The 15,703-nt window shown below is 39.3% G+C and overlaps 1 protein-coding gene and 1 pseudogene across 2 annotated transcripts in view; one reads left to right on the top strand and one right to left on the bottom strand.

Annotated features, from left to right (window-relative positions):
* Window positions 1-13,518, bottom strand: part of PLEK (pleckstrin) — a 28,596-nt gene extending 15,078 nt beyond the window's left edge. The window contains exons 1-3 of the mRNA XM_079110871.1: window positions 13,287-13,518; window positions 1,126-1,281; window positions 727-908 (exon numbers count right to left, since the gene is read on the bottom strand). Coding sequence (XP_078966997.1) covers window positions 727-908; window positions 1,126-1,281; window positions 13,287-13,328 — 380 coding nt within the window. The 5' untranslated portion in view covers window positions 13,329-13,518. The remainder of the gene's footprint in view (window positions 1-726; window positions 909-1,125; window positions 1,282-13,286) is intronic.
* A 663-nt stretch (window positions 13,519-14,181) lies between these two features.
* LOC306644196 (ATP synthase subunit g, mitochondrial-like) lies at window positions 14,182-14,582 on the top strand (annotated as a pseudogene). Its single transcript has one exon. The product of its transcript is annotated as an ATP synthase subunit g, mitochondrial-like (transcript).
* Window positions 14,583-15,703: the final 1,121 nt, after the last annotated feature.

The following is a 15,703-nucleotide window of genomic DNA, read 5'->3' as shown; positions in this document are numbered from 1 at the left end:
AAAACTACCAGAAAGAAAAAGGATTCCTGTGCTCATAGAAGATATGAAATATGCAGGAAAGAACTCCATTCACAATCCCTGCCAGCAGCTAGATTTACCTATTGGTCTCTGACCCCTTTAAGTGATAACTATCACTTGCAATTCCAAGCTAGCCAGTCATCACAGGCTATTAAACCAGGGCAGGGAATAAATGGCTTCCATCCAGGATGGGTGTTCACCCTGGCTGGCTTTTCCTGACTGTGAGAATGAATGCATGAATTTGAACTTGAAAACTCACTTGCTCGTATACATAATTCCTGCCCCCTAGTGATCCTGATGTTTCCTTTCAAGACTAGTAACTTATTATGGATACTTCCTAAATGAAATGACGAGTCATTCATTCTCTCTCTCTCTCTCTCTCTCTCTCTCTCTCTCTCTCTCTCTCTCTCTCTCTCTCTCTCTCTCTCACACACACACACACACACACAAGTCCACACAATATGAGGGAAATTATACTTTTCTATTCCATTAGCTTCCTTGCCACAGCTCCTAGGCTTTGGAGGGGCCACGATCAATTCTTCAGACCCAGGTAAACAACTAGGTCTACCAAGTACCAGTACCACTTGGCAAAGTGGATACAGACTTCAGAGGTGGCCAAGCCAGCCTTGGAAGAGGATCTGCTGTGTTCTTCCCCTCAGAGGGCAGGGGGGAAAGGAAGGGTAGAGAGAAGCAAACTCAGAAAATCACCCTAAGTCGATGGTTTCTGGCAGACGAATGGACCTCCTTGTGGATTTCCTCGCAAACTTCTGGCCTCCTTCAATGCATTTAATGGCTCTCTTGATGTCCCTGACCCAAGCATCTCTCTCCTCCAGGAAGCTTGCCTGGAAGAAGTGGTCCTGCTGCTTGGTTGTAGTAATCTTAAACACAAGCTGAAAATCAAACACATCCCATGAGAAATGACCACATCATGAAGAGAATACTTGACCCAAACCTGTTCTGGTCACGAGAGAACCAAATGCCATGGGTGAAGTGTAGGTGGTAGTGAGAGAGGCTGGTCCAGGGTGCACTGCCTACACTGCAGGCCGTGCAGGGACTTAAAGGTCAGTGCCTGTCACAGGTTCGTTGTGGCTCATGATGTCAACTCACCATTCTCTTGGCGAAAGCCTGACAAGAGCTAGTCAGAGTGCTTCCTTTCAGGGGGATCATTCCTTTGGGGCTGTTGTCACTTTTCTTCTTGTAGAATTCAATTCCATCTTCTAACAATACAACCCACATGGCTTTCCAGGTGTTAAACATGCTCCCCTGTAATGACAACAGAAAGGGCTAAGACGGGCAGAGCTCCTTGAGAACAGTTTTGAGCATAGTTCATATTTCTTTGTCTTCATGTATTTTTAAGCTTTTAACTGCCTATTTTGAGAAGAGAAAAAAATAGAAAAATGATAATTGCTGGTATTTTGTTGAAAGGTTTTTAATTTTTAGAAAATTTTAATTCCTGGGGTGTTTATCAGAATTATAGAGTTAATGTTCCAGAGTCAAAATATAGGAAGCAATTTTCCTAGTCCCTTTCAAAATATGATCTTCAGGCCACCTGAGATGGTTGTAAACAACATCTGGTCCCACCCCAATTCGGCCTTCACTTGAAAGGCCAGCTCGTGCTGCCGCAATTGCTGAATTTCAGACAACCTCTGAAACCCAAGCTGTGCTGTATCCTTGATGCTCAACATTTCTGAGCTTCAGTTCCCAGTACAAAAATTGGGATGACAATGACTACCTCAGAGGACTGTAGCACATATTAAAGGAAATAATGTGAACAGGACATTTCAAGTTCAACTATGGTTATAAACAGGAGGTTGTATTATTAAATACCTTAAAAGATGGCCATATTTGTATGTCATCCATGCTTTGAGTTTTAGCACAATACACAGCTGCTCTTTTATCCTCTCTCAATGGTAATGAACCAGATTCACTATCATCTTGTGAGTGAGGAAGGCACTGGAACATTAAGCCAGGTGCAATAGTGAATAGGAAAGCTGAAGCCTGTTCACGGATGTACTTGTGAGCCAAACAAGTCACCTCTTTGGTTTCTTTTCTGGTAGAATAAGGTTTGGGGTCATCCCTGGACTTGCATGCCTCCTAGATTATCATATGGCATGTGTGTATTTAGGGTGCTTGAAAATACAGGATAACTTGGAGTCAAACCTCAAACCCGCATTTGACCTGTTTATTAGTTGACAGTTTATTAGTTCTACAATGTCCAAGGGGAAAGTTTAATTTCTGAACTACAAGTGTTTTTTTAAAAAGAAGATAATAGTTCTAGTTTATATCATATTATTAAGTATTAAGTAGGTTTACATAATGAATAAAATATATATATGAACATGCATATATGCTTATATCTATATATGAATTATACAATGTATATATTGTGCATACAAATGTATATATGTATTCATATGCACATTTTATACATAAAGTGTATAAAACACTCTGTCAACTATAAGTTGCCACCGAACTATGTGTTTCAGGAGGTCAAGAACCTTCCTCTGGATATTGCCAGGTCTTCAATAAATAATTTGTGGCATGAGTGGTTGTAATTTAAAATCACCTTAGGTGATAAAGAATATTTAAGATAAACGAGGAAGATATAAAGAAATGATTAATGCAAGAATAGAAACAAAGTATAATGATGTTTTCTGAAATGATTCTACAGAAACATGCAAGACTTAATAATAAATAGTGCAGCTTTGGTCAATATACAGGGAGGCGATCCATATTTGTATGATCAGGTTGCTCAGGAAAGCAGCCTTCATTGGAGAAGGGAACTTTCATTTTGTTAACATTGTTTTTTAACTAAGATACCATATATATATATAATTAGCCTATAAACCCCTCATGGGCCATGACCAAGTAAGTACAATCAATTTGTATCTCTGCTCTCCTTCTTGTGCATTCCAGGCTGACTTTCTATGGTTTATTTTCTGCTCCCAACCGCAATGATTGTGCTTAATTCAACTCAAGGATGGTAAGTAGATTCTATCTTGAGTGCTAGCTTAAACTTAATAGCAGCAGATGCCTGAATCTGGACAAAATGGGAAAATATCATGATACAATAGCTGTGTCCACCATGAGCATGGAGCCTGTACGGTGCTGTGCATGCTGCAGAGCTTCCAGCCCTTGGTTCAATCGGATTTTATCTGAATATGGTTGTCAAAAAGAAACTCAGACAACAGCCTGTGTGCAGGCATGGCTAGGTGGTATGAAAATCACTTGCAAATTGGTTTATAATATGAGCGATGCTATGGCTGTCAATGTGGTTCTTAGGAAAATCAATACTTAACAAAGTTTCAGTTTGGAGTAACACCAACTGCTCCTTTAGCAACAAATTAACCATTCTGACTAGACTAAGGACATTTCTTTTTTCTGGTTTAATTTGGGAGAGAGCTTTGGAAAAGGAAGAAAGTAAATTTCTTTTCCTCTATTCCTTGACCCACAATGTCACCCTGTCATGACTACCACAAATTAGAATTATCATCCAGCTCCCAGCAGATCCTGCTGCTTATCTCAAACACAAAGGGCCTCTATATAACGGTCTAGTTGCCCAAAAGGAAGACTATTTATGCAAAGAAGATAAAGTTTTGTGGAACTATCACAAATTCTTGTCCAAACATTTCCTTTGTTTTGGGTTCTAAAAGAGTTTGCTTTTTTTTTTTTTTTTTTCAACTAAAATACACTATCACTCTTTTACCCAGGCATAATTAATCCAGAGTAACACTACATTATTTCCCATTTCAAAAAATGGACAAGGTCAGACACTATACCAACACATTAAATAATTTTAATCAAATCCCTTCCTGTTTTACATCTTAGATTCATATCCAGAACATAAAGAACTTCTTAAAATCAATAAGAAAGGTACAAACAAATTTTATGTGGGCCAAAAGTGATAAACAGTCATGTAATCAAAAAAGATATCTGAAAATCTCATGAAAAAGTGTTCACCATCATTATTTATCAGGGAAACATGGATTCAAACCACAATGAGATACCTGTACACACCCACTAGAGTATCTAACATTTATAAAGATAGAGAATAGCAAAAATTGTCAAGGAGGAAGAATAACCAAAATTTCTATACATGGCTAGCAGGAGTGCAAAATGTTATATCCTACTTGGAAAGTTTATCCTAAAGCTAATGTTAACATGTTAACATGCCCTTTGCACCAGCAATTCCACACCTGGTCACGGATCTTAGAGAAATGGTGCATATTGCCAAAAAGGTTACATACTAGATTATTCATAGCATTCATAGCACCGTCATTCATAATAGCCAAAAATGGAGAATAACTCAAATACCCATCAACAGGAAAATGGATGAGTAAATTGTGCAGTGCAAAACACATAAATTTATTATTAATACAGTAAATTCATAAAACAGAATGCAACTTAGTGATTTTAAAAAATGAACCACTGATACTTGCAACACCACAGATCAATTTCATAGATGAAATGAAAAAAAGAAGAGGCAAAAAATGCAATTGAGTGTGATTCCATTTATGTGAAGTTCAAGAATAGGCATAATTAATGAGAAGTTACACTAATGGTAAACTACGATGGGAGTATAGAGTTGGAAGGAGAGAATGATTCTTATGGGATACTGTCAATGTCTTCCTCTTGATCTGGGCATAATGTACATGATATATACATATGTAAAAAATTATGACATAGTTTACATGCTTTATTGTATATATATTTCCTTTCAAGTTAAAAAGCAATGTCCTTCTGTTTAGCTGTATACAGGTCTGAGAGTTAACTCCAAGGAGAAAATACACAATGATTATAGTAACATGGTCCTGTTCAGGTTGCTTTTTATATGGTGCTGTGGATTGAACCCAGGGGCTATACCACTGACCTTCATACACAGCACTTTTAATGTTTTATTTTGAGACAGGATCTGATCTCACTAAGTTGCCCAGGCTGATTTTGAACTTGTGATCTTCCTGCCTCAGCCTCCCAATTCATTGGGATTATAGGCCAGTGCTACCCATATCTGGCCAGGGTGATTATATGGAAGAGAAGTATTCTACCTTAGTTACCTTTCTCATTTGATCCCTGGAGAAACAGCATATTCCTGCAACACACAACCCACGATTGAATAGTGAACTTTTTAAAAGCAGTTGTGTATATTATTGAGTCATATGGGGTTGTTTGAATGTAAAAAGTTAGATTAGTTGTAACAGCATTGTGTCAGTGGTTAAATTTCTTGGGTGCAATAATGGCATCCAAGATTACATCGGAGATTGTATAGGAGAATGTCCTTGTTCTTACTAGATATGTGTGAAGGTAGTGGGGTGAGTTTGCATGATGTTTGCAAATTACTCTCAAATGTCTTGACATAAAATTATACATGGGCATATTTGTAGAGAAATATGGGGCTAGGGAAAGAAAAAGCAAATGCATCCCTCCCATTACCAATGGATGAATCCAGGTAAAAGGTATATGGATAATGTAGTAGTTTTCCCATTTTTCTATAGGTTGGGATTTTTTTTTTAAATTGTGGATAGTTAGTAAATAAATTTAACATTTGCCATTACTATATGTTAAAATTTGGAATATAATTTTATAGAAATATATAGACAAATCTGTTCAATAAAAATTGAAATGACTAAAAATAAGATGTATTCACAGAGTTTCAGAGTTTGAATCAGATGACTGCTAAAATCCTTTCAAATATAAAGTGTAATATTCAACTTTAGGCCTATCTAGGATAATACCTGCCACAACCACTCAGGACTTTTGGCCTTGGAATTGGGATAAATTGGTAGAAGTCAGTCCTGCGTCCCTCAGCAGGCAATTAAAGCATCCAGAGTGAGTTTGTGCTTTCCTTATTCAAACGTAGCTTTAGGAGCTGTCAGCAAACTCCCAGGAGGATGTGCCATTTGGGATTTGGGATCATTATGCAAAATAAGGAACCTAATACTTTGAAAAACAAGAGATATTGGCCACTTACAAAGCTTAAACTCTCTTCCAGGTCTGATAGTGGTGAGTTAGATTAGGATGATGGAACTTGCCAATATTTCACTCTGGTAACCTGACAATAGATCTTCTTGGCCATTCTTATATTTTTCCCTATCTCACCTCAACCTTCTTGGTGTTCACCCAGGAGCAAACCTGGTAGTGTGATTATAGTCTGACTGAGCGAAAGAATTTAGGACCATCTAAATTTTTTTAAATCTCCATGAGATTCGGGGAAATGGGCATTTGAGTGGGAAAAAGCTCTATGACTCAGCATAGATGTGGACTGTCAAAACAAATAAACTACATTCATTGTGGGCTGTATAAATAGCATAGGATCTAAAACGGAAGTGATATTCTAACTTTAAACGGGCATAGCAGGAAGTGACCAGGGGCCCTGGAACTGGATGACTCCAGCTCAAATCCCAACCCCAGCACTTTCTAGCAGTGTGACTTTTAAGCAAGTTTCTCCATCTGGCAAATGGGGATAATAATAATGTCTATGTCTTAGGGTTGTTGGAAGGTTAAATGAAACAATCCATGTAAATTGCTGAAATCAGTATCTGGCACACAGTGAGCACTCTTTAAATACTACCTATTCCCTATAATTCTATATTCGTCAGGTGCTGAAGGAACTATACTGGGTTGAGATAAAATTGCAGCCGGTTCAAAAGAGAATGCCAAAATGGCACCTTCTCTATTGGGGGATTGCTGAAGGAACTGTCTATGTTTAGCCCCAAAAGGAACAGGCAGAGCAGATGAGAATTGTCTTCAAAGGTGTGAAACACTTGCATTGTTCTAGAGTCCAACTGAATGAAATTTTCAGAAAACAATTTTCTGCATAACTCAAAGGAAATAATTAGTGAGTTCCTTGACAAATAAATATTCAAGATGCTTGTTAATAGAAAAATAAAAGACAGGCAGGCCATAGAGGAGAGATTTAATTCAACATTTAACATCCTTTTCTACCCTGAGATTCTACACACTTGTCCCCAAAAGCCTGCTATTCCTACTTCCCTTTTATTTTTCTATTTCTATATAACCCTGCCAACCATTGGTGCTCACTAGCAAGTCCAAAAATAAGAAGTGTTAGAAGTATAAAATTTATGATTTTTAATTAAAATTAAAAATTAAAAAAATTAAAAAATAAAGAGGCACACACGGAAAAAAAAAGAAGTATATTTTACACGATCATCTAAAAATGAATATCCTGTCTGAAATTATTTTTTTTAATACTTAAAAAGGCACAGGGGCACATGCCTGTAATCCCAGCAGCTTGGGAGCCTGAGGCAGGAGGATTGTTATGTTCAAAAGCCAGCCTCAGCAATGGCAAGGTACTAAGCAACTCAATGAGACCCTGTCTCTAAATAAAACACAAAATAGGGCTGAGGATATGACGCCATAGTTGAGTGTCCCTGAGTTCAATTCCTGGTACCTCCCCCAACAAAAAAATGTTGCTATAATATTGAACCCTGATTCCTTGGTCTCTGTAAGTCTATTTTAGGCAAATTTCTTTCAAGTTCACCCAACGAAAGATAAAAGAGTGTCTATGCTTCAGATACAACCTGGTATTGGGGGTATAAAATGAACAAGATCCAGTCCCTGCTCTCAGTTCATAATTTAGCAGGGGAGAATAACATCTAATTCGTTGTGACAAATGCACAAATTTGAGCATGGCTTCCTGTGTATGCCCAGCTCCACTGAAAGAAGCTACAACTCTGAGGGGTGTTGTGTGCCTGTGATCCCAGCTACTCAGGAAGTTCAAGGCCAGACTCGACAATTGAGCAAAATCCTGTCTCTACATAAAATAAGGGAGGGAGCTAGAGCTCAGTGCTGGAGCACTAGCCCAGCATGTATGAAGCCCTAAGTTTGATCCCCAGTAATGGGGGAAGAAAAAAAAAAAAAAAGCCACAATCCGTGGCTGACAGTTGGGGCAATTGAATTTTTGTGTTTAGACCCTTCCAACAGAGTGAAGACACCTCTTTTACTTCCTCTTTCCCTCAAACTTCTCTTTTCATAGACTGACGTATGGCTGGAGTTCCAAAGAAATTTACATATGATGAAAAAATTAGATGATCAAAATCCCATACTGAAACAGAATTATGAATTGCTGTCACCTGTTTTCCCACACCCCTGGGACATGTCATTTTAAATTGCTGCTGCTCAGATTAAACCCTTATTTCTGTTGCATCATAAATCATGACATCTAGCTTTCTGTCTTATAACATCCCAAACAAATGGTCATTTTGTGCTTCTCTAAATTATTTAAAGTCAAGGGAACTGGTCTATTCAGTAATATGTTTTTTACACAAATAAATTCTTCCAAGTTGAACAATCTCTTAAGAAAAACATATTAAGTAAGAAATACAAGTACTACAGAAAAGGTTATGGAGTGCTTAACAACCTGATTTCAGGCATCTTAACAAATCTGAGCTCACATCTCAAGTGGCTCTATGACCCTGGGCAAATTACTTAATTTTTCATTAGTCTCTTCATCTGTAAAATGACGATAACAAATTAGCTACTTCCCATTGTAAAGGTTAAAGAAGATGATAAAGGACTTAACACAGTAACTAGCTGGGAGCAGGGGCTTGAAAAATGGTCACCATATAAACAGGTAAGAACGCAGTTTATGTATCCAGGCACAGTAGTGTGTGCCTGTAATCCCAGAGACTCAGGAGGCTGAGGCAGGAAGATGACAAATTTGAGGCCAGCCTCGGCAACTTGGCAAGACCCTGTTTTAAAAAATAAAAAGGACAGGGGATGTGACTCATCCTCTGGGTTCAATCTCCAGAACTGGTGGTGGGGGCAGGGAACAAGTAGAATTTTGGAGACAACAGTGGAATTATTCTGGCTTGAGGTTCTTCTGAGTCCCACCTATCACAGCAAAGAGCGCTTTGGAAAAGAAAGTTACTGCAATATGAACCCAAGAGGGTCAAATGGAAAGTGATTAAACTCAACTCTTCTCGAAACTGAGGCCACACTACCAGGTTCCAAACCAGATGTGCCACTTTTATCTGGGGATCTTTGGGTGAGGTCCCCTGCCTTTCTGTACCTCAACTTCCTTATCTGCAAAGTAAGGATAATTGTACCTATTGTGCAGGGTTGTTCTAAGTATGTCACCTGAATGTATGAATGCACTAAATACTTAGAACTGTCCCTGCTGCTGGCAGACACCACATGTGTTACCATGATGACAAAGCAATGGATGCAGATCTCTTGGGATGTTTCATCCTGTCCAGAAGACAAGGCAGCTGTAGGAAGAATTCCGGGCGAGGACCCAAGATTCTCCTGCTCTCTCTTTTGCCCTGGACTATTCCCCTCTGCCACACTTTGTTGCAGTCTTTTCTTTCCTGCCTCAGTCCCATATCCTCCTCTTTCCCACTTCCCTAATTCCAGCGCTTTCTCTCAGTCTCACAGGACATCCAAGTCCCAAAGCCACCGAGTCAGTCCCGTTGTACCTAATGGTTGCTGGAATGGCCGTTGTGGAACCCATGGCCTGCTCCATAAACCTCCTGCAATGAGGGAAATGACTTGGAGGAGTCTAGTTTATTTATTGTATTCATTTGCTCCATTCTCTTTTTTAAAGCTATGCATATGGACATTTTCAATTCAGCAGTATGTATTCAAAAACATGCAAAATAACCCCCTAATCGGAGAGAAAAGGAGGCCGAGGTTACTAAACCCAGTCTTGCCCACAATATCATTTGTCCAGGCCCCACTCTGATTCTGCCAAGTTCATCTGACCTCCCTTTTGCTGGCTTGAGTAGCCTGCCTTTCAGAACACTGCATGATCCTGAGTCTGAATCCCAGGTCATCCTCTAACCAACTTCTCCATAGGGAAACACGTCACTTATTCTCCTTGAGCCTCAATTTTCTCAACTGTAAGATGGGGATCGCAGGGTGGTAAAGACTGATTGAGGTTGCATTTTTATACCAGCCAGCTGCTAACTAGTTGGGTCTAAACGCTATTTGGAAAAGAAATATCAGAAGTGACAAGACTTTGAGGCAAGGAGATCTGGGTGTTTGGAATGAAAAGATTGGAAAATGTGTTTTCTTTCTCGTTAACCATTATCTTTCTTTAAGATGTTCAGAGGCCAACCATTATCTTAACCATTATCTTTCTTTAAGATGTTAAGAGGCCAAAGATGAAACATAAATTGTGAAATATCACCTCTCAAAAGAAGAAAAACAGAAATGTTTTGTGTCTACTAGCCCATTGGCTGTCAAGACCAAGATTTCTAAGTTGATAAAATTCCTGTGTGAGCAGGAATGTTATATTTTTTCTACCCAAAATATCATCTCTTCAATAAAATTATTTCATAAAACAGGATCTAAAAAAAAGTTGTCCTTTATTACTACCCAGGTATCTTAAACTGCATAAGACAAAAAGATGAAAGCAGGGAGATTCAACTATTGCTGCTTATCATGCTTTCACACAAATAGACCTGGTCAAGGCCCAGAGAAACAGTCGTCAGAGAAAGATTTTCATGGCTCTTTCTTCATGATTAACTTGGCCACCAACCCAGGAAACAGCACATATTCCTATTAGCTTCTAAGAGAGGGCTTACTATATTGCATGCTGGTGCTGATACTAATGACTATAGTCACTTACGTGGTACATGCTATGTATTAGATTCCTAATACAGTTTTTAATCCACATATGAAATAACTGAAAAAAAACTTAACCCCTAAAGAAGTTAAGAACTTTTGCACCTTATTGGGAAGTCTGGCTTCAGGTTTAGTTCCACAACTGACAAAGGGAACATTTTTGAACCAGAGTTTTCTTTAAAATGTCAAATTAGCCAGGTATGGTGGCACATAACCATAATCCCAGATATGCAGGAGGCTGAGGCAGGAGGATCCCAAATTCAAGGCCAGTCTGGGCAACTTAATGAGACCCTGTCTCAAAATAAGATCAGAAAGGGCTGGGGAGCGGGGCAGATGAGGTGGCACATGTCTATAATCCCAGCTTCAGGAGGCTGAGGTAGAGGATCACAAGTTCAAAGCCAGCCTCAGCAACTTAGCGAGGTCCTGACTCAAAATTAAAAAAAAAAAAAAAAAGTTTGAAAAAGGGCTGGGGGATGTGGCTCAGTGGGTAGGCACCCCTTCGTACAAAAAAATGGGAAAATGGGGGGCAGGGTTATAGCTGGGTGGTAAAGTGTCCCAACCCCCAAAAAAGTCAAATTAGAGGGCTGGGATATAGCTTGGTGGTAGAGCATTTGCCTACCAAGCATGAGGCCCTGAAAATAAGTTTTTAAAACAGAAACAAAATGCCAAATTAGAGAATTAGTATAGAGAGTATTCAAGTGGACCCTAATAAAAATACAAAAAGTAGGGAAGATGTAAATTGAAAACATAAAACATTTGAAAGATATAAACTGTGAAAATATCAGTATGAAATTTTACTATGTTTTTCTGCAGGCACTTTTCTAAATGAGTATCTACGAGCCATAATCTGAGAGAATGATTCTCACTAATTAAGTTATTTATTAATCTAAGTTCATATGCTTCATAACCCTCCATTTTCTTCCTTTTCTGGTGAAACAACCTCACTTATTGCAGATTTAATCTTCCATATTTTGTAATTGAAAGAATTTAAAATACAAGCATGCAAACTTTATAACAGCAAATTTCATTGGGAGATATCTTAAATTGTTTTGAAAAACAAAACCTTGCAGAAAATGTTTCCATTCACTTGCTTTTCTCAAAAAGCCCAAGTGCATCAGGCAAATCAGTCAACGTTGATTATTATGGTTTTTCAGAGCAAGGACCAGTGCCTATCATAAAAAAACTACATATACGGTATCTCTGTGTGTGAACCTGTGTCTTTTCCAAAGGATGTTTCAAATTTGGGATCCTTCCATACAATTAGCCAGAGAGAATACCAGCCAGGGGCACTTTTATCCTCCAGCATCAACTCATAACTCACCAATGCAAATACATTACAAACACTGACTTAGATTAAATTTGCTCTGCAAAAATCCTGGGTTTCTGAACAGAGCTCAGTGCCATGAGTCAGTGCCAGGAGTTAGAGTGTGTTTCTGGTCCCAACTCTGTCATACCCTTGTGACCTTGGATCTCAGTCTCCTCTTGTGCCATTGAGGGAGTGAGGCCAGCTGATCAAGGTCCCTTTCAGCACAAAATCAGAATGGGACTAGGCAGCAATGCACGCTGTTCAGTTCTCTTAGAAGTAGAACACTCACATAGCATGCATAAGGCACTGGGTTCGATCCTCAGCACCCCATAAACACAAAATAAAGGTATTGTATCCACCCACAACTAAAAAATATAGTTTAAAAAAGTAGTCTTTAAAAAAAAAAGAGGTAGACCATTTTAGGCTAAAACTGTGAAACAAAGGGATGGCCTAAAAACAGAGTCATGTTGGATGTTCATCCAACTAAACTGAATGGCACTGGAAGGGATGTACTGAAATTCGGTTCACTTCTGAAATGCTGGGTTCATGTGGGTTAGTTGAGCACGCATGTGTGTATAGGTGTTGCCCACAGGATGCCAACAAGTCCCATGTGTGAATTCAACATAGGGGCTTTTCACATCAAACCGGAACACACCCAGCTAGCATCAGAAGAAAGACCAGCAGCATTAACAAAATTTAACGTTCCTGATACCACACCACGAGATGAGTACACTAGGTCTCTATTTCCTACTTTTTAAAATTATGCTTCTACCACTTTGAGGGCCTATTATACAAATTCACTAAGAGCTGTGAGTAAAGAGATTTCAATGCAATTTTTAAAAGATAAGGGTTTTTTTATGCATCAGTTTTAAGAGGATGCCCCCAAATTAAGCTATCATTATTATATCATTTTTCAATTTATTTCTAATCACCCCCCCTCAAAAAAAAAAAAAAACCCTGAAGGTGGATTTATATTTTACAAAAAGGAAAAATCTGCCCAAGTGACCTCTGCAATAGAAGAGTTTGGCTCTTTCATCGGAATGCACATGTTTGGCTCTTAAAAAAGGGTGTTCTAAGTTGTGAGGGAGTGAAAGTAGTCCCCGCTTTCCTGATCCTGCAGTCTGGAATTCTCAGATCAATAAGATTAAACTGTGCTAAAGCCTGAGCTGGGTCAATTTCCCTTTAAGAGACAGAAGGAGTAGAATACGTGTGGACTCCTCCACCCCGACGTTCTACATGCTGCAGTGAGCTCCTGTTTTAACCCAGCAGGTCCAGCAGAAAACATTCCCAAAAGGAATTGCGTAGAGTTCAAAGCCGGACACCATTCTCCCCCTAACCTGTTTCCAGTGACAGACTTGTGAGTGGAGTTTCTACTTACCCTCTTCACAAGGTAGCCCTCTCTGATCTGCTTTGGTTCCATGCCGATGGACAGAAGGAGAGAGGGGTCTCCTCTCTGACAAGTGCTCTCAGAAGCTCACCCTCCTCTGAGACCCCAGGCGGTTGTGGGTTGTCCTTTTCACAGTGAGGTCTCTTTCACAATTTCCCTTTTGCTAGCAATCGCATGATCACATCCTCTTCCCCTCAGCGGGCTGGAAGGGCAGAATAAGGAACTGTAGGGCCAGACAGTCCATGCTTTGCTAATACTGGAAACATTAAAAATACAGTTGGGTGCAAATTTTTATTACCATAAAGAAAAGCATTCTCCTAGACAGAAAAATTAAATGATGAAAAGAAGAGGAAGATGAACAAGAAAACCTTATTGGTAGAAACTATCCTGCTTAGGAATTGTTCTTGAGACCCTGAAAATGTTTAATAGCAATACCAAGAAATCCAAAGCCCTTTGGTTAGCACACCTGAGGGACCTACTGTTAAGTGAACATGTACTTCTCTGCAGGCCCTGTCAGCCTATTTCATTTAATTTGTTCCTCTCAAGAACCCGGTAGGGAAAGTCTATTTTCGCCCCTATCTTAGAGATAAGGCGACTCAGGTTCGGATAAGAAAAGCAGTTGTCTCAAGATGACATAGTGGGTAGGAGGTGAAACAAGAACAGAAGGAAGGCTACAGAGTGGGAGAGAAAATCTTTACCACCCGCACTTTAGATAGAACACCAATCTCCAGAATTTATAAAGGACTCAAAAAACTTAACACCAAAACTACAAATAACCAGTCAATAAATGGACTAAGGAACTGAGCAGACACTTCATAGAAGAAGTTATACAGGGGGGCGACATTCAGCCAACCTTTTGGGGTAACAGACCTTCTACCCTAGAACCATGGCCCAGTTTGTGCGTTACCTGGCAGAGAAGGCCCGGCGCTGGTGAACACTGCTGGGACTTCCTGGAAGCCCTGATTGGTCACATTTTAGCATTATGCTAGGCTGAGCTCATTCCTCCAACCCCTGCTGAGATCTCTACAGCTATTCAGAAAAAAAAAGTCAACAGTGCCCAAACTGGTAGCTTCAAACAGCTCACAGTTGAGGAAGCTGTGAGGAATGGTTTGATGGCCACTGAAGTTGGATGTGGGTTTATATCAAAGAGATCATAGGCAAGCGTGGCATCGTTGGCTATGACGCATGAAGACCAGTCTTTAACATCTGATTATATCTGATTTATTGTTTGAGTTTTCTTGGACCATATGTGATCAGATAGCTATCTGAATAAAATAAGATGTGTCAGAAGAAAAATATATGAAAAAATGTTCAACATCTCTAGCAATTAGAGAAATGCAAATCAAAACTACCCCAAGATTCCATCTTACCAAATCAGAATGGCAATCATCAAGAATACAAGCAACAATAAATGTCAGTGAGAACGTGGAGAAAAAGGTACACTCATACATTGCTGGTAGGATTACAAATTGTTGTAACCACTCTGGAAAGCAGTATGGAGATTCCTTAGAAAATTTGGAATGGACCCACCATTTGATCCAGCTATCCCACTCCTTGGTTTATACCCAAAGGACTTAAAATCAGCATACTGTGGTGACGCAGCCACATCAATGTTTATAGTAGCTCAATTCACAATAGCTAGAATTTGGAACCAATCTAGAAGCCCTTCAATAGATGAATGGATAAAGAAACTGTGGTCTATATACACAATGGAGTATTACTCAGCCATAAAGAAGAATGAAATTATGGCATTTGAAGGTAAATGGATGGAGTTGGAGAATATCATGCTAAGTGAAATAAGTCAATCCCAAAAAACCAAAGGCCAAATGTTTTCTCTGGTAAGTGGATGAAGATATGTAACAGGGGAAGGGGAGGTTAAGGGAAGAATGGAGGAACGTTGGATTGTGTAGAGGGAAATGAGGGGAAGGGAGGAGGTGGGGTGAAGGAAAGATGGTGGAATGAGACAAACATTATTACCCTATGTACATGTATGATTACACAAATGGTGTGATTCTACATCATGTACAACTAGAGAAATGAAAAGTTGTACCCCATTTATATATAATGAATCAAAATGCATTCCACTGTCATGTATAACTAAATGGAACAAACAATTAAAAAGAGAACAGAACGAAGGAACCACAACAGGGTGCCCCTGCCTCCCACTGGGTGTGAGAACCGTGCCCACCGTGAACACTCGCCCCAAAACAGGCCTGTAAAAAAACAAATCTGGAATCAAACCTGTTTGAGAAACTGTTCATTATGGTTCCAATTTGGCAAACGATCTTACAGATTAACAAATTGAACATCAATGATTGCTATAATAGTTTCCCAAACTTGCTTGACCACAGAAATCTTTTTTGAACGACGCCTATTAACAGTTCGGTTATGGATTGAATTGTGTCTCC

This window comes from Sciurus vulgaris (genome assembly GCF_902686455.1).
Source record: "Sciurus vulgaris genome assembly, chromosome: 14".
Classification (NCBI taxonomy): Eukaryota; Metazoa; Chordata; class Mammalia; order Rodentia; family Sciuridae; genus Sciurus; species Sciurus vulgaris.
This window is presented reverse-complemented; position numbering and strand designations above follow the sequence as displayed.